The sequence below is a fragment of the Somniosus microcephalus genome, chromosome 3 (assembly GCF_052327205.1).
Source record: "Somniosus microcephalus isolate GS21.2 chromosome 3, FLI_Smic_1.0, whole genome shotgun sequence".
In the NCBI taxonomy this organism is placed as follows: Eukaryota; Metazoa; Chordata; class Chondrichthyes; order Squaliformes; family Somniosidae; genus Somniosus; species Somniosus microcephalus.
This window is the reverse complement of record NC_140989.1, coordinates 297,213,136-297,233,306: the sequence shown is the minus strand read 5'-3', so window position 1 is coordinate 297,233,306 and position 20,171 is coordinate 297,213,136. Positions and strand designations below refer to the sequence as shown.

Genomic DNA, 20,171 nt, shown 5'->3' with positions numbered 1-20,171 from the left:
TCTCCCGAGATATCTACGCTCCTCTAATTATGCCCTCTTGAGCATCCCTGATTATAATCGCTCAACCATCGGTGGTCGTGCCTTCTGTTGCCTAGGCCCTAAGCTCTGGAATTCCCTGCCTAAACCTATCCGCCTCACTACCTCTCTTTCCTCCTTTAAGACACTCCTTAAAACCTACCTCTTTGACCAAGCTTTTGGTCATCTGCCCTAATTTATCCTTGTGTGGATCAGTCAAATTTTTTGTCTTAAAATACTCCTGTGCAGCGTTTTACTACGTTAAAGGTGCTATATAAGTTGTTGTTGTAGTGCTTCTACCACCAGCCGAGCTAACGTCTTCTAGCTCATGAGAGATTATGGATTGATCCTACGACCTTCCTGGTCTGCGTGGCTCAGTATCGCACCGGGTAATGCACTGACCTACTAATTCTTATGGGGAGTTCAAAATGGATTTTCTTGTGTCCAGAAAGCACAATTGTTGGCCAGCAGCAGTTGGTTTTTTTTTTCTTGTGAAGAAACCAAGATGAATGGTTCTGTGTTAGACGGATATTTTCTGGAGTGCAATTGGGGCGCAACAATTGGCCGCTAGAGCTCTTGGGTCAGGAATGGGAAAAACATCAGCCAGGCTTCTTGCTCTCCATATCTATCTCGTGGCTCCCGCTGGAAAGTGCAGTGAGGACAGAATTGTGCCTTCCATGCTCGTATATAAAGAACGTACATTTGAGTGATGCACCAGAGGCGGTCGGTTTCTGTGGGCCCAGTTAACAGAGTAAGTCAGCACCTGCAGAGGAGAAAGAAAGCTGGAGGGAAGAAAGACACACAATGTAAATAGTGCACTTGGGCTAAATTGGGCATAGCCCTCCTGAGGTCTGATACTCAGCACAGTAAGGTAAAACTCTACTCCCGTCGTGGCAAAATGCCATACTGTGCTACTTCATGCGTATTTACATTTTTGTGAAATGGCCACTTGCACATAAATCAGTTAAATGTCAGTTTACATTAAACCACTATTACATTAAAGACTGCACAGGAGACGGACTGCAATGGTTGTATGTGCGCTGGTCCAGGGATAATAATATTGGGATTTGCTTTCATTATAATTTCTGAATGGACCCTTTCTACCTGCGGAAACCGACCACGAAACAGACGTGCCATTCTGCTCAAAAAGCTTAAGCTGCAGTAAGCGGCTAACGAGAACTGATCTACGGAAGCTGCATTTGCTTATTTTAGTATATTTTAAATTTGAGTAAGATTTTGCATGCCAGATTGTTCTGCCTCGGCTAAATTCTGAAATTGCACAGAGATTATCAGTGAAAGTAAGAGATTTTGTGCATGCATTTATAATATCCAGTAAGTTTACAGTTTGCACACATGAGTTGGCATCAAACTGTATATTTTACATTATGTAAGCAGCACTTTCAATTTTTGATTAGCCGAAGGCAGCTGCCCCAATAGCGTAGCTGGTAAATCGACCCCCCAGTGTGGTGCTGTCTAGCGCTCATGGAATGGCCCAAATTCAATCCCCAGTCTGTGCAGAGTTCGCTGATCTTGAGAAGGCTGCAGTAGAGGCATTACACCAGGCCTCAGTGCCCTTGGACTAGAAAGGGGGAAGCTTCACTCAGTGCGACAGAGTGATGTGCCAATAGCTGAATCCATGCGTACGAGATGATTACTACAACAACAACAACAACTTGTAATTATCTAGCGCCTTTAACGTAGTAAAATGTCCCAAGATGCTTCACAGGATTAGAGAAAATAGCTGGAAGATCGGGGAATGGGTTAATTCCATTCCTGTTTATTTCGTGAAAGTCTTTTGGCTTCTTCCCTTTTTTCTTTTGATGAAGCTTACATTTTACACTCACTTATTCATATTTTGCCACAAACATTATATATGGCCTTCAGGGCCACAATGAGTCAGCATAGTCCTCCTTCATCTCTGGGACCTGGGTTCAATCTGTGTGGTTCTGTCAATATATTTTTGGCATATCTTTTTGCCGCTATAGATTTCCATGATATGCATATTTGCTGTCATTTCACAGTAACATTGATGGCTAACCCTTGTGTTTTTCAAATCATGTAACTTATTTCTCACTTTTGTCCAGGTCATTCTAGCCATTGGCTCCAGATGCACTATCTTTGTGTTCTCCCACGCATGCCTCCTCTTCTGCATATCGGGATCATATTCCCTACTAATAAACTTCTCACTACCTTCAGTTATAGAGTCCATCAGAACTAACAATCAGAATTTACAGCCCAATAGGAGGTTATACGGATAATCATGTCTGTGCTGGCGGCTTTGTGTTTGGTCACTTAAACCTTATTTTTTTTCCTCTTGAGATATTCGGTACTACAACCACGCATGCCTCATCTGGGTTTTCTGGCCGGCTAATTGAGCCATTAGCTGTTTGAGAACTATTGAGAGATCATTCTGGAAAATGTATTGTTTTTAATTGCCACCAATGAAATGAAATTTTCAGAAATCACATTTCAAAAACATCCATTATCATCATTTGTTAGCTCAGTAACCCAACCATCTCGCCCATTTGTCTGAAAAACATACAAATGTTGCCCCTTGTGTCTTCCACAATATTTGTTACCTCTGAATCACATTAAATATAATCTCGCACTATTCATATTTACTCAGGTCGATGAATTAGTACATTGTGTATTGGGTTACCGTACTAGTACCTGCCATGAAGCTTCTATTTATATGCCGGCATTATTAAACTGGTGTTGGTGTTTCATTTTGCAGCTTGTATCTCCACCCACCCTGCTAGATTTTAAATTTGAACTCCCGGGTTGTAGTAAATTACTACACAATATTTATATTGGGGAACCATACACAAGATGACTACTGAATGGGACGATAAATTCACATTTATTACCAGTTTAAGCCGGATGTTAAATAACCTGCCTGCAGTTTTGGTCCTTTCATCCTTTGAGTAAACAGTCTGGTATCCGTGGATATGGACCAGCGTAAACTGAGCAGTGCGTTTCTCAAGTGCCTCACGGAGGAAGTCTGTGTAGTTAAGTAGTTAAAGCAGTGCTTTGATTTTTGACATTTACCACATTGTAACAATTTACAATTCTTCTTTTATCTAAACCCCTGTGTGGTAAACATCTGTTTTGATTTATGAGCTTGCTACAGTTTGAAAATCCCCATCTCATTACATTTTTCCTCTACATGCCAGATCTTTTGAAAGAAGCTCTTTCCAAATGGTACTATTTTGTAGTTCCATGCCTGCTTTAAAAAAAAAAATGTTGACAATCTTAGTATTGAATTCTGTGCTGTTGCCATTGTGCACTTCTTCATTAAAGCCCAGCAGAGCACCAGTTTGTGGTTTGTTTACCCCTAGTTGGTTTCTTCTTCTCTGGAGAGGGAGAGTGCAGAAGATGAAGGCTAAATGGTGAAGGAAGGACCAGCCATCAGATGATGAGCTTTTCCTTTAATCCTGTACAGGAGTGTAAGAAAGACGTTATAAGAGCCACTGCAAATATGTCTATAGTACTTAAGTTTTAGACTGACTTGATACATTACCACTTATAACTAAGATGAATCTTAATATTAAGAGAGTCTTATGATTTTCCTGTACCTGATTTTTTTTTTCCACCACAGGAAGGAGAGCTCTTTGTGAAGAAGATTGGAGGAGTGTTTGCTTTTAAAGTCAAAGATGGCCCCGGCGGCAAAGAAGGATTATGGGTAGTGGATGTCAAGAATGGAAAAGGATCTGTGGACTTCAATTCTGGTACCATGAATTTTCTTCTGTGACAGATAAAAGTATTGTTTTTTTTTGCTGATTCGTCCTTATATATTATTAATATAAAGGGAAGCACCTGCATACTGGGGTCTAGCAGCAACCTTTATTTCTGTAATTTATGACTTGTTACTGGTCGTTGGCTGAGGTTTGGGAGCATTATATGTAGAACTCCCATATGTTATGGCATTATAATATTCCGTAATGTGTTGCCATGAATGGTGATTGCTGTCCCGAGTGCATTATTCCCATTAATGATGTAATTGAAGCAGAACCTAATATCAGAGTTTTGCTCAAATTGTCTGCTCTCAAATTCCTCTAACCAGCAGCATTCTACAATTTTGAGCTTCTAGGAAAGAATAAGTTGCAAGAAAACATAAGGGATGACTGGAGATTTCAGTAAAAGCAGACATATAATGGCCCCAAAATTCCTGCAACCGGTCAACAAACGGTGCCCACTTTGCCCTTCCCTGTTTAATCTGCATGATATTGAAGCATGATATTGCCCGCATGCAGCAAGACCTGGACGACGTACAGGCTTGGGCTGAAAAGTGGCAAGTAACATTTGTGCCACACAAGTGCCAGGCAATGACTATCTCCAACAAGAAATTGTCTAACCACCAGCCCATGACATTCAATGGCATTACCATCGCTGAATTCCCCACCATCAACATCCTGGGGGTCACCATTGACCAGAAACTTAACTGGACCAGCCACATAAATAATGTGGCTACAAGAGCGGGTCAGAGGCTGGGTATTCTGCAGCAAGTGTCTCGCCTCCTGACTCCCCAAAGCCTTTCCACCATCTACAAGGCACAAGGCAGGAGTGTGATGGAATACTCTCCACTTGCCTGGATGAGTGCAGCTCCAACAACACTCAAGAAGCTCGACACCATCCAGGACAAAGCAGCCCGCTTGACTGGCACCCCATCCACCCCCTTAAACATTCACTCCCTCCACCACTGGCTCACTGTGGCTGCAGTGTGTACCATCTACAAGCTGCACTGCAGCAACTCGCCAAGGTTTCTTCGACAGCACCTCCCAAACCCGCGACCTATTCCACCTAGAAGGACAAGGGCAGCAGGCGCATGGGAACACCACCACCTCCAAGTTCCCTCCAAGTCACACATCATCCTGACTTGGAAATATATTGGCGTTCCTTCATCGTCGCTGGGTCAAAATCCTGGAACTCCCTCCCTAACAGCACTATGGGAATACCTTCACCACATGGACTGCTCACCACAACCTTCTTGAGGGCAGTAAATGTTGGTCTTGCCAGTGACGCCCACATCCTAGAATGAATAAAAGAATTTCAAGTCCAAGTACCCTTTTAACGATGTGATAAGTGTTAATTACTGCCAGTCAACCCCTCTGCCACTGAAAAGTAATTATTACAAGTGCAGAGTCTTCTCTCTCTCTCAAATTTTTCTTTCACTCTCCTCGGTCAGTAGTGGTGCTGCCAAGCCCTCTTGGTGATGGACATTGTAGTCCCCCACCCAGAGTGCATTCTGTGCCCTTACTACCCTCAGTGCTTCCTCCTAGTAGCGTTCAACATCGAGGAGTACTGATTCATCAGCTGAGGAAGGGCGGTAGGTGATTTATCAGCAGGAGGTTTCCTTGCCCATGCTTGACCTGAAGCCATGAGACATCATGGGGTCCAGAGTCAATGTTGAGGACTCCCAGGGCCACTCCCTCCCGACTGTATACCACTGTGCTGTCACCTCTGGTAAGTCTGTCCTGCCGGTGGGACAGGACATAGGGATGGTGATGGAGGAGTCTGGGATGTTGGCTGAAAGATATGATTCTGTGAGTATGACTATGTCAGGCCATTGCTTGACTAGTCTGTGGGACAGTTCTCCCAATTTTGGCACAAGTCCCCAGATGTTAGTGAGGAGGACTTTGCAGGGTCGATTGGGTTGGGTGTGCCCTTGTCATGTCTGTAGCCGGTGCCTAGGTCGATGCCGGGCGGTCCGTTCATTTTTATTATTCTTGGTTTTTGTCGTGGTTTGTTACAACTGAGTTCCATTTCAGAGGGCAGTTGAGAGTCAACCACATTGCTGTGGGTCTGGAATCACATAAGCCAGACCAGGTAAGGACAGCAGATTTCCTTCCCTAAAGGACATTATTGAACCAATGAGGTAGGAATAACCTTTTCTGATGAACTTTTAGTGAAGCTAGTTTCAAAACGATTGGCACAGCAGTGGGTTTAATTAGCAACTTTCTGCCACTCGCCTCGGAATACCCAGCCTCTGACCTACTCTAGTTGCTGTGGCATTTATGTGACTGGTGCGGTTCAGTTTCTGGTAAATGGTGCTCATCAGGGTGTTGATGGTGGGGGACCCAGCGATGGTAATGCCATTGAATGTCAAAGGGAGGGTAGACTCTCTCATTGAAGATGATCATTGCCTGCCACTTGTGTGGTACCAATGTTACTTGACATTATCAGCCCAAACCTGAATGTTGTCCACGGCTTGTTGTGTGCGGACGTGGACTGCTTCATTGAGGAATTGAGAATGGAACTGAACACTGCAATCTTCAGCGACCAGCATCAATTTGCATCTTGTGATGGAGGCAAGGTCATTACTAAAGCAGCTGTAGATAGTTGGGCCTCGGACGCTGCCCCGAGGAACTCCTGCACCAATATCCTGGGGCTGAAATGATTGACCTCCAACAACCACAACCATCTTCCTTTGTGCCAGATATGACTCCAGCCACCCCCGATCTCCATTGGCTTCAGTTTTACGACTCTGTCTAATACTGCCTTGATGTCGAGGGCTGTCACACTCACCTCACTTCTAAAATTCAGCTCTTGTGTCCATGTTTGGATCAAGACTGTAATGAGGTCTTGGCGGAACCCAAGCCCCAACCTGTGGAGACAAGAAAGTAAGCAGAGACCCTCATTTTGGTAGTTGTGTTTTTAAACTGAAAGCTACAAAAGTTTTAGCCAAGCTCAAAAAGTTAGACATGCAGGAGGGTCATTAGGACTGTGTTCTGTATTTTTTATTATTTGGTGTTCTGTGTTCTCTTCCTGTGAAGTAAAGCAATTCGCATCTGGCCTTATTTTACTTGGTGTTTTCTTGGGCCACCTTCAGAAAGATTGAAGTAGCACAACTATGAGCATTTGCTGAAAACTTGGTTTCCAGATAAGAACATAAGAACATAAGAAATAGGAGCAGGAGTAGGCCATACGGCCCCTCAGGTCTGCTCCGCCATTCAATAGGATCATGGCTGATCTGAATCTAGACTCACGTCCACTTCCCTGCCCTCTCCCCGTAACCCCTAATTCCCTTATTTGCTAGGAAAATGTCTATCTCCATTTTAAATTTATTTAATGTTGCAGCTTCCACAGCTCTCTGGGGTAGCAAATTCCATAGATTTACTACCCTCTGAGTGAAGAAGTTTCTCCTCATCTCAGTTTTAAAAGGGCAGCCCCTTATTCTAAGATTATGCCCCCTAGTTCTAGTCTCACCCATCAGTGGAAACATCCTCACCGCATCCACCCGATCAAGCCCCCTCACAATCTTATATGTTTCGATAAGATCGCCTCATTCTTCTGAACTCCAATGAGTAGAGTCCCAACCTACTCAACCTTTCCTCATACGTCAACCCCCTCATCTCTGGAATCAACCGAGTGAACCTTCTCTGAACCGCCTCGAGAGCAAGTATATCTTTTCTTAAATATGGAAACCAAAACTGCACGCAGTATTCCAGGTGTGGCCTCACCAATACCCTGTATAACTGCAGCAAGACTTCCCTGTTTTTATACTCCATCCCCCTTGCAATAAAAGCCAAGATTCCATTGGCCTTCCTGATCACCTGCTGCACCTGCATACTAACTTTTTGTGTTTCATGCACCAGGACCCCCAGATCCCTTTGTACTGTAGCACTTTGCAGTTTCTCTCCATTTAGATAATAACTTGCTCTTTGATTTTTTTCTGCCAAAGTGCATAACCTCACACTTTCCAACATTATATTGCATCTGCCAAATCTCTGCCCACTCACTTAGCCTGTCTGTCCGTTTGTAGGTTTTTTATGTCCTCCTCACTCACTACTTTCCCTCCCATCTTTGTATCGTCGGCAAACTTGGATATGTTGCACTCGGTCCCTTCCTCCAAATCGTTAATATAGATTGTAAAGAGTTGGGGTCCCAGCACTGACCCCTGCGGAACACCACTAGTTACTGATTGCCAGCCCGAGAACGAACCATTTATCCCAACTCTTTGTTTTCTGTTAGATAGCCAATCTTCCACCCATGCCAGTATATTACCCCCAATTCCGTGATTTTTTATCTTGATCAGTAATCTTTTGTGTGGAACCTTGTCAAATGCCTTTTGGAAGTCCAAATACACTACATCCACTGGTTCCCCTTTATCCACCCTGTATGTTACATCCTCAAAGAATTCGAGCAAATTTGTCAAACATGACTTCCCCTTCGTAAAACCATGCTGACTCTGTCCTATTAAATTATGTTTATCCAAATGCTCTGTTACTGTTTCCTTAATAATGGACTCCAACATTTTGCCAACCACAGATGTTAGGCTAACCGGTCTATAGTTTCCAGCTTTTTGTCTACTTCCCTTCTTAAATAAGGGTGTTACATTAGCATTTTCCAATCTGCCGGGACCTTTCCTGAGTCCAGGGAGTTCTGGAAAATGATCACCAATGCATCCACAATCCCTACCGCCACTTCTCTCAAGACCCTAGGATGTAGGCCATCAGGTCCGGGGGATTTATCCGCCTTAAGTCCCATTATTTTACTGAGTACCATCTCCTTAGTGATTTTAATCGTGTTTAGCTCCTTCCCCCCCCCCCCCCCATTGCCCCCTGTTTGTCCAGTGTTGGGATATTTTTAGTGTCCTCTACTGTAAAGACTGATACAAAATATTTGTTTAGCGTCTTTGCCATCTCCATGTTCCCCACCACTAGTTTCCCGGTCCCATCCTCTAAGGGACCAACGTTCACTTTAGCCACCCTTTTTCTTTTTATATAGCTGTGTGTAAGGGGGATGTATAGTTACACCCGAGTTACGCCATTGTGTAGATGTTGGGCATTGTTATCGACTGCAGGAATGTGAGGGACATGAGATCTACTTGGGGAACTAATTGCCTCATTGAAACAGTAAGGCAGATCTAAATTTGTAACCGTGACTCTATCCTGCAGATATTTTTTTAAAAGATTAGAGTTGCAGAAAAATATATGCCATTTAAAAAAAAAAAGACTACAAGTTTCAGAATGACATGGATAAATAAGGAGGTTAGAAAAAACTAAGGGAGCTTGTGTTTACAGGTGCTCATTCTGGCAGAAGCTTGAACCTGCCTGCAGTGGTTAGAACATGATACAGGACCTCAGGCCTTTACCATAAAGCTATTCTGTCTGTGAGAATTGGGACTTCAGGAAAGTGCTGCTGTGCTTTGTGCAAGCTGTGTTTTTATTGAAGGACAAGGGACGGGAGAATTCCACAAGCTACTTACTGGGAATTATCACACTGATACTGCTGGAACAGGGTCATATACCTTTTAAAACCTAAAGTTACAATGCTGAATCACACAAGTTTACATGTGTTATTTGCTGGGAATGCTGTGTTTAGAAGCTGGTTGCGCACCAATCCCTTTAATTTTGTAAGAACTGTAGAAATATACAAAATGTTCAGTCGTGGGACTGAGTGGCTTAGTAGGCTAGCACACTGTCCTTTCTTTCTGGGTTTAAATCCAGCCCAGTATTCTAGTTACCAGCAACCGTCATTTTTAACACACACACTCCTTCAAAAACAATTCACAGTTGTACGACCGTGTGATACATTAGCCTCTTATAATATCTACCTTGTTAATGGCTCTTTTATTAACTGATGCATTATAGAAAACAGAAACCGAGCATGCTGGAAATGCACTGGGTGTTGGTCAGGATCTGAAAGAGATAAATAGGTGAACGTTTCAGGTATTACACTTCATTCGAGTTGCCATCCTTTTGCTCAATCCAAAACCAAAGTGAGGCTTTAAACTGGGGATGAAGCATTAAAAACCCTGTTTTTGCTCATGTGAAATGGGGCTCCTCTTCTGTTTGCAAAATGACATCATACAAAATGGGTTTGCTTGCACATACGTATTGTATTTTGAAGGCAGCAGTCAAAAACCAGAGATTTGGTTATCAAAATTCACTGAGATGATGCCAGGTATGAGAAACTGTAGTTATGAGGTAAGACTTGAGATACTGGGACTATTTCCATGGAGCAAAGATGGTTAAGAGGATATTTAATAGAGATTTCTAAATTTATGAAGCCTTTTGATAGGATGAATAGGGAAAGATTATTGACTCTAGTTGGGGAGTCACTGTCAAGGAATTGCCAATTTTCAATTGCCACTAAGACAGTGAGGAGAGAAGTTGGAAGAAATTTCTTCTCACAAATTCCGCAGAATGAAAAGTTTTGCCACTGAGTAATTGAGGCAGAGATCATTGCTTCTTTTAAGGGAAGAGTAGATAAGCTATTGAAGAGGAAGATATAGGGAGCGAGCAGGGCAGGAGGATTAGTTTTGGATTGCTCTAACAAAGAGGCAGCACAGACACGCTGGGCTAAGTAGCTTCTTTCTGCGCTGAAAGCTTTTATAGTTCTATGGTCTGGTTCAAGATTGAATGGGTAGACGCACTACATTTTATCATAATGGGCATGATCACACGAGAGAAGTCCCTTTTATAGGAGTAATTAGGACTAAGAAATATAGAACATAGAAAAATAGGAGCAGGAGTAGGCCCTTCGAGCCTGCTCCGTCATTCAATATGATCATGGCTGATCCTCTATCTCAATACCATATTCCCGTACACCTTGATGCCTTTTGTGTCTAGAAATCTATCTATCTCCTTCTTAAATATATTCAGTGACTTGGCCTCCACAGCCTTCTGTGGTAGAGAATTCCACAGGTTCACCACCCTCTGAGTGAAGAAATTTCTCCTCATCTCAGTCCTAAATGTCCTGAGACTGTGACCCCCTCGTTCTAGACCCCCCCAGCCAGGGGAAACATCCTCCCTGCACCCAGCCTGTCTAGCCCTGTCTGAATTTTATACGTTTCAATGAGCTCCCCTCTCATTCTTCTAAACTCTAGTGAATACAGGCCTAGTCGACCCAATCTCTCCTCATACGACAGTCCTGCCATCCCAGGAATCAGTCTGGTGAACCTTCGCTGCACTCCCTCTATGGCAAGTATATCCTTTCTTGGGTAAGGAGACCAAAACTGCACATACTACTCCAGGTGTGGTCTCACCAAGGCCCTGTATAACTGTAGTAAGACATCCTTGCTCCTGCACTCGCATCCTCTTGCAATGAAGGCCAATATACCATTTGCCTTCCTAACTGCTTGCTGCACCTGCATGTTTGCTTTCAGTGACTGGAGTACAAGGACACCCAGATCCCTTTGTGCATCAACATTTCCCAATCTATCACCATTTAAATAATACTCTGCCTTTCTGTTTTTCCTACCGAAGTGGATAACTTCACATTTATCCACGTTATACTGCATCTGCCATGTATTTGCCCACTCACTCAACTTGTCTAAATCGCCTTGAAGCCTCTGCACCCTCCTCACAACTCTCAATCCTACCTAATTTTGTGTCATCAACAAACTTGGAAATATTACATTTGGTTCCCTCATCCAAATCATTGATATATATTGTGAATAGCTAGGGCCCAAGCACTGATCCCTGCGGTACCCTACTAGTCACCGCCTGCCACCCCGAAAAAGACCCATTTATTCCTACTCTCTGTTTCCTGTCTGTTAACCAATTTTCAATCCATGCCAGTATATTACCTCCAATCTCATGTGCTTTAATTTTGTACACTAACCTCTTATGTGGGACTTTATCAAAGACCTTTTGAAAATCCAAATACACCACATCCACTGGTTCTCCCTTATCTATTCTACCAGGTACATCCTCAAAAAACTCCAGTAGGTTTGTCAAACACGATCTCCCTTTCATAAATCCATGTTGACTTTGTCTAATCCCGTTGATATTTTCTCAGTGTCCTGTTATCACATCCTTTATAATAGACTCTAGCATTTTTCCTACTACTGATGTTAGGCTAACCGGTCTGTAGTTCCCTGTTTTCTCTCTCCCTTTTTTAAATAGTGGGGTTACATTTGCCACCCTCCATTCTGCAAGAACTGTTCCATGATCTATAGAATTTTGGAAGATGACAACCAATGCATCCACTATTTCCATGGCTACCTCTTTTAGTATGCTGGGATGCAGATTATCAGGCCCTGGGGATTTATCAGCTTTCAGTCCCACTAATTTCTCCAGCACTATTTTTCTACTAATACTAATTTCCTTTAATTCCTCCTTCTCACTAGACCTTTGGTTCCCTAGCATTTCTGGGAAGTTATTTGTGTCCTCTTTCTGTGAAGACAGAACCAAAGTATTTGTTTAATTGCTCTGCCTTTTCCTTGTTCCCCATTATAAATTCTCCCATTTCTGACTGTAAGGGACCTACATTTGTCTTCACTAATCTTTTTCTTTTTACATACTTGTAGAAGCTTTTACAGTCCACTTTTATGTTCCTTGCAAGTTTACTCATACTCTATTTTTCCCCTCTTAATCAATCTCTTGGTCCTTTTTTGCTGAACTCTAACCTGCTCCCAATCCTCAGGCTTGCTACTTTTTCTGGCAACTTTATATGACTCCTCTTTGGATCTAATACTATCCTTAATTTCTTTTGTTAGCCATGGTTGGGCCACTTTTCCTTTTGTGTTTTTGCGCCAGAAAGGAATGTATAACTGTTGCAATTCATGCATTTGTTCCTTAAATGTTAGCCATTGGCTATCCACCATCATGCCTTTTAATGAAGCTCCCCAATCTAGCATAGCCAACTCACTCCTCATACCTTCGTAGTTTCCTTTGTTTAGATTTAGGACCCTAGTTTCGGATTGGACTTCTTCACTAATAAGTCAAAACATGCTCAGGAGGGAAGAAGATATGAGAATAGAAAATAACTTGCAATTACATAGTGCCTTTCACGGCTTCAAAGCACTTCACAGCCAATGAATCACTTTTGTAGTGTAGTCACTGTTGTAATGTAGGGAAATGCAGCAGGCAGTTTGCATACAGCAAGGTCCCACAAACAGTAATGAGGTAAAAGCTGATTAAACTGTATTGGTACTGTTGGTTGTGGGATAAATCTTGGCCAGGACACCAAAAGAACTTCCCTGCTCTTCTTCTTCAAAAATTCCCGTCTGCCCTCGGTCTCATCCAAAAGTTGGGACTTCCAACAGTGCAGCACTCTCAGTACTATACTGAAGTGTCAGCCTAGATTATGTGCTCAAGTCCTGGAGTGGGATTTGAACTCGTGGCACTTTTACTCACAGGCAAGAGTGCTACCAACGGAGCCAAAGCTGACACTAAGCCTTGGATTTAAACTCTTCAATTGAGTTGAAGAGTTCAAGTTCACTGTATTTTACAAAAAGGCAGCTAATGAGTTTAATAGACTATTAACAGATGTTAAAATGCTGGGAAAAGGTCACCCCATATTTTTTAAAGTGCCTTCACTATAATGTGTTTTTGTATAGCTCCCAAGACAACCTTAAACGGAAGGTTTAGTCTAACATTAAAAGCCACTGTTCAACACTCGAATATATACTGACATCTCATTCCCAAGTACAGGGTCTGTGGCTGAGTGCCTAAAATTCTGTTATGAGTCTGGTGACCAGAGAGAGAAATCATAAATGGGATAGAATCACAGAATCTACAGTGCAGATAGAGGCCATTTCGGCCCATCGAGCCTGCACCGACACATATCCCACCCTATCCCCGTAACCCCACGTATTTAATCCCCTAACACTAAGGGTCAATTTATCATAGCCAAATCAACCTAACCTGCACATCTTTGGACTGTGGGAGGAAACCGGAGCACCCGGAGGAAACCCACGCAGGCACAGGGAGAATGTGCAAACTCCACACAGACAGTCGTCCGAGGCCAGATTCAAAAATGTATCCATAAAAAGGGCACATATCTATCTCTCTGAATTACTTCACTGGAGACAAAAATGCCTGCTAGGAGGACTGAGTTGGTGGGGGGAATTTTAACCCAAAAAAACAGGTGGGTTGGGGTTGTGTGGGAAGTTAGTGTTAAAAAATCTCAATCCCGACCAGAACCCGCCCACTTCCGATTTTAACGGAGGCAGGGTCGTCCTTTTAAATATTATAATGAGGCAGGCATGCCTCAGATTTAACCACCATTTTAAATTTACTGGTGGCAGGTTGGGTTTTGCAGGCCTCGTGAAACCTGCCAGCTAATGGAAGATGAGGACTGCTGGATCCAGGAGGTTAAGTGCCTTTACACTTAACTCCTGGATTCAGCATCCCTGCCTAACACACCCCCTGCAAACGGAGACCTGCCCACGAGGCCTCCGATCATTCTCCGGATCCCCCACCCCCTTTGCTCCTCCAATCAGCCCCCATCCGAACCCTCCGTCTTTTCTCTCTGCGGCCTAGTGCCGCAGGCCTACCCACCTGCAGCCAGCCAGTGCCTCAATCTGGCTGGCTGCGGGTGGGAAACGGAGGTTTCAAATTCGGCAGGGCCTGCGGGAAACCCGATTCCGAGCCCCCCCCCCCCCCCCCCCACTCCCAACCCACCAAAGTATTAAAATTCAGGCCGGTGAGTGGGTTGAACACCGGTCCATCAATTCTAGAACTGGGGTCAAATCCTGCCCAAACTGATGAGATGAAGTCTCTACTGACTGCAAGGGTCCAATGAGTTTGGATACTCATAATTCAGTTACTAGTATGCCCACAGTAGAAAACTCTCCCTAATTCTGGAGGTAACTGGCAGACTCACTCACAGGGGCCACAGAATGTTTAGTGTGGGAATTGGAAAAACTGTTTAGGGTTGCTCTTATTTAAAAAAAAAACAGAGTTGGATTACAGTAGAAGGAATTTTACTGTGGGGCTGCGGATACTGGATGTTCATGTATAGATATTACCATCAATAGTTATGACAATTATGGGGAAGTGCTTCCTCTTAATGTATAGTGAATGGGTTCAAAGCTAGTTTTACTTTGATTAGTGTTGTAAATAGATTTCCTGTCAAGAAAGCTTAACTTTTTTTTTGTGTCTGCATTCAGAGAAGAAAGCTGACTGCACCATAACCATGTCTGATGATGATTTGTTAGCTTTGATGACTGGCAAGATGAATCCCCAGACTGTGAGTAGTTCCTATATAAAAATATAATGTTGAACAGAAGGCTGAATTTATTAAATCGACTGCTTACTTTTCAAATTGCAGACTGTTTGGCTAAATGCCTCTATTCCTACATTCCAGAATGTTGCTTTTAACACCTGTTGTAGCAAAATGAATAATGGAAACAAAATGCAGACATGGCATCAAACTCCCCAAACATACATGATGATACACTTTGCTGGAAAAATAAAATTCCATTAAGTTTACTTTTTATTGCCATAGTTTACTTGCAAACTCAAAGCTCACTTGAAGGGACTAGAAACACATTAGAATGTTTTCTTTTTATTGATAAACCTTAAAGAGCCTCTCCTCCCAACTGAAGAAAAACTGGGACGGGTACCGTCTTCTCCACCCCTCCCCAAACAAAAAAAAGGACCCTGAGCTGCCCAAACCTCATGAAAATGCAGTCCCCATCCACTCCCTACTCAACTTGAGCTCCATGTCAAGGAATGACCTCCACTCTGTCGGTGCCCATTGCAGCATACTGAGATATCTTTGATGTATTTATTTACGTGTGAACTGAAATGTAACACAGCTTAAGTATATAACAACATCAATAAAAGTTTAAAAGAGAAAATTTGGACCTTTTGATAATGCAGTATATATATAATGTGTATGTGTGTGTGTGTATATATATCCAATTTTATCACTTTTTTTCCCTTTTCATTGTATACATTTAAATGAGTAATCATCAATTAACATAGGATGCCGTTAGCATCTTTATGACTTGTATTTATTGCCCATTCCTGAGGGCATTAAGAATCAACCATGTATTGTGAGAATGTAATTGTTTTTTCTTCTGCCAGCCCACAAATTACCCAGTCTATTGAATTCCGTTTCTCAACTTGGCAAGGCGGGATTTGAATCCATGATCTCTAGTAGTCTAGTACTGTAATCACTAGGCTACCCTGTGTCAGTGTCGGGTACTCGCCAGGTCCGACATGGCTCATCTAGCTGATGTGCTAGATCTCATTTAACAGTATGAAGTAAAATAAGTAAGAAATCAAACTCTTTGACCCAGAGGAAAATGAGAGAGACCACTGGGGACACAACAGGAACCAACAAATAACTTAACATAAGCAATTAGAGGGGCATGGGAACTAGAGTGGTAGAACTCCCGCCTCTCGAGTCAAGTGATTGTGGGCTCAAGCCCCACTCCAGAATTTGAGCATATAATCTAGGTTGACACTTCAGTATTTAGGGAGAGCTGCACTCTTCGAAGTGAGTGCTGTGTTTTGGATGAGACATTAAAGCTAGGCTTTGTCTGTTATAGTGGATGTAAAATATTCCAGGGTGCTATTTGGAGACGAGCAGGGAGTTTTTTCTGTGTCATGGTCAACATTCTTTCCTCAACCAATATCACCACAACAAATTAATTAGCCACTAACCTAATTTTGTTTTTTGTGGGACCATGCTGTGTGCAAATTGGCTGCCATATTAGCCTACATAACAATAGTGACTACACTTCAAAAGTAATGAATTGGCAGTAAAGTGCTTGAGGATGTCCTGAGGTCGTGAAAGGTGCTATATAAAGGCAAGTCTTTCTTTGAATGATAATGGCTGTTGCAGCTAAATCAAGTAGTGAGAAATTCTTCCAGTATTCTAACAAGAGGATTATCAAATTGATGCAAACTGAGTTGAAACTGATAATGAACCAAAAAATAATTAACATACTAAATGATTTTCTAGAAGTATACATTAGACAAAAAACTAGTAGCATGCCAGCATTAGAGACGCTCGTATTAGGTCATTGCGAGAGAAGGCACTTAGTAGCATGTGATCTGACTAACCACCTTGATTTCTTTACACCAACATGGATGTTGAAAACCCTATGATGTGGACTTTAAGAGGCCTTTGATAAAGCTTTGTGTGAAAGGCTGCCACACAAATTGAAAGGAGTGGTCATTCTAGTTGACACTTGGAGACTGATAAAGATTTAGCTGAAAGAGAGGAAGCAGCAGATACTAACTAGCCAAGGGAGTGATGTCAGGCTGAGTGAAGTGCCTGAGGGATTCGTACTAGGACCTCTACTGTTTGTTATTTACATAAATGACTGCCCTGCTGTCTGCCTCAGAGACATTGACCATGTACAGCAGGCACCTCAAAGCACTGGAGAGGTACCACCAATGCTGCCTCCACAAGATTCTGCAAATCCATTGGCAGGATAGGCGCACCAACGTCGGTGTTCTTGCTCAGGCCAACATCCCCAGCATCGAAGCTTTGACCACGCTCAATCAGCTCCGATGGACGGGTCACATTGTCCGCATGTCCGATACGAGGCTCCCAAAACAAGCGCTCTACTTGGAACTCCGGCACGGCAAGAGAGCCCCAGGTGGGCAGAGGAAATGCTTCAAGGACACCCTCAAAGCATCCTTGAAAAAGTGTAACCTCCCCATCGACACCTTGGAATCCCTGGCCCAAGACCGCACAAAGTGGAGGAGAAGCATCTGGGAAGGTGCTGAACACCTCAAGTCTGTTCGCCGGGAGCAAGCGGAAGCCAAGCGCACATCAACTCAAGCACCCCACCCACCCGCCCCTTCAACCACCGTCTGCCCCACCTGTGACAGAGTCTGTAGGTCCCGCATTGGACTAATCAGTCACCTGCAAACTCATTTTTAATGTGGAAGCAAGTCATCCTCAGTTCCGAGGATGAGGAGAAGGAGGAGGATTGGACAATGCAAATTAGTCAAGTTGCAGATAATAAACTGGGAGTGGCGGTGAGAGGGCAGTTGTGTTTGATGTACTGATATATTAGCTGAGGAACTACAGAGAAAGATAAAAGAAACAATTTGCATTTATATAGCAACTTTCATGTCCTTGGGGCATCCCAAATGTTTCACAGCCAATAAATTACTTTTGAAGTGTAGTCACTTGTCAAGTAGGCTAATATAGCAGCCACTTTGCATACAGCAAGCTCTCACAATACATGTAAGAATTGAGTGGAAAAAATAAAAGGCATACTTATTTAATAAGTGACATTGAACTAGCTAGTGGATAGGCTGAGAGAGATCTGGGGTATGCACAGACTTGATGCTTACCATGCCTAAATCATTGCCAGATTATGAGTGCGCACGTCTGAGATTGTCATGCCGTGTAGTTCTCTGGTCAGACCCCAGCTGAGTACTGCATTCAGCAGTGGTGCCCAAGGGAAGCCTCCAAGCCCAAGAAGCAGTGCAGAGAATGGCCATGAAGATGATCCCTACTGCCAGAGGACTGAATTCTGAAATAAATTAGAAACACTGGCTCTACCGCCTTGAAAGGAGGTGATTGGGATGGGATCTTCGTCCCAGCTTCCGAAACATCTGTTCTGTACCAGTGTGATACATTGATACCCATACCAGCCATTGTTGTCACCTTTTGAGACTTTGGAAATCATATGAAACTCTGCACAAAAGGAAGCCATTTGCTCCATTGTGCAAGTACCACATTGGAGCTATTGATTGCATTTCTTTGCTTTTTTTCCTGTTCCCATGCGCTTTAATATTTTCCTTAACAGTATTGAACTGAATTTAATGGTGGACAGTTTTGTGCTGTACCCACTCGGAGAGTAGTTGAAACTACACAAACTTAGTTCATCGAGAACCTACACTTACTGTTGGCAGTGACCACTGTGTCACCCTGGCTCCATTTCGTCAGTTTTGAATGACTCCTTTCTAACCAAATAATACAATGTACCAGTGTGATACATTGATACCCATACCAGCCATTGTTGTCACCTATGAGTGAGGATGCTGCCTGGCCTGCTGAGTATTTCCAGCATTTTCTGTTATTTCAGATTTCCAGCATCCGCAGTATTTTGCTACTGTAATACAAATTTGGTGATATTTTAAAACCGAGTTATATATTTCCACAATTCTGTGGTGTTAAATCTAAATTTAAAAGGAAGGCACACTAACTTCATCTCGTGAGACCACGAGGACGGTTGGGGTGAGTAATCAAAATAACCTTGATGCATTAGGATGTGATGCTCTGGAGCTAATGTTGGGCTTAAGGCAATTACTGAGCATTACGTTGTATCTACTCTATTCCCTCCCTAATTTGGGAGTACATTAGATTAGATGCACTCAGAGTAAAAAGTGGGAAAGTGTTTCATTGCAATGCACTGACTCGTATAACAGTGGAGAATATTTTTTTTTCAATTATTTTTCTGTCTAGGCCTTCTTTCAGGGAAAACTGAAAATTGCTGGTAATATGGGCATGGCCATGAAACTTCAGAATCTACAACTTCAGCCTGGCAAAGCCAAACTGTGAAGATTCATCCCAAGTGATTTTCTCAACAACCTAGACAGAGCACCAGCCTCTGGTCACATGACATCTGAGTGGCAGGTTGCCAGAGAGAAGGTTAGGAGCTGCTATCTTCATGTCTGAAACAATCTGGAATAATGTACAACACTTTCTAATTACACTTGAAGTTTGTAACACTGGTATCTTCCTGAGCAGATTTGACTTTCAACAAAATGCAATTCATTATATTTTAACTGATTCAATATGTTTCTGAAAATGATGTAAATGTAACTTTGAATATATTTTGTAAAATGCTTTATTACTCGTCATATATCTGCATTGAATGAATACAACAATCGTAAGTTAGATTCTTGAAGATGGATTGAGCTGTCTGACTTTAATTTAAACTAAACATGATAAACTTTTTAAACTTGCCTTACTAGCGGGTTCTTGGAATATCACCTTTGCAATTCCTTAATCAATAACTTTTCAGGATTTATATGCTAGGTGTTGTAGCATGTTTAGTAAAAGACTGAAAATAAATCCTGCTTTTATCTCTTTGTGAATGACTGACTATTTTCTTTTTGGATTCACTTTGACACTATAGGAGTGCCAGTTGTGGAACCTGGGATTACCACTTTTTGCCATGTTCAAAAACACACCAGGATAGGGGCAGGGCGGGGTGACATTATGGCTTTGGTTCTGAAGTTTATTTTGCAGCTGATGAAAATTTTAAAAACCTTAATAATTAATGGGTTAAACGGCATAGAATTCCATTGGGAAAAATGGGCTATTTATAAAAAATAAAAAAAACTTTGTATATCTGGTTTATATATTTTAGAAATTTCTGGACATACTACTTAGTGGACTGTCTGATCAAAAAACAGTTGAGTGGCAACACAACAGGAACTGTGTAATATTGTTGCTGAATTACATATTCCAACTAATGTTTACATTGATGTCTAAATCTTCCT

The 20,171-nt window shown here is 42.5% G+C and overlaps 1 protein-coding gene across 1 annotated transcript in view; it reads left to right on the top strand.

Annotated features, from left to right (window-relative positions):
* Window positions 1-19,757, top strand: part of scp2a (sterol carrier protein 2a) — a 206,450-nt gene extending 186,693 nt beyond the window's left edge. Inside the window, exons 14-16 of the mRNA XM_085982811.1 lie at window positions 3,614-3,743; window positions 14,858-14,937; window positions 19,129-19,757. Coding sequence (XP_085838937.1) covers window positions 3,614-3,743; window positions 14,858-14,937; window positions 19,129-19,224 — 306 coding nt within the window. The 3' untranslated portion in view covers window positions 19,225-19,757. The remainder of the gene's footprint in view (window positions 1-3,613; window positions 3,744-14,857; window positions 14,938-19,128) is intronic.
* The last annotated feature ends 414 nt before the right edge of the window (window positions 19,758-20,171 follow it).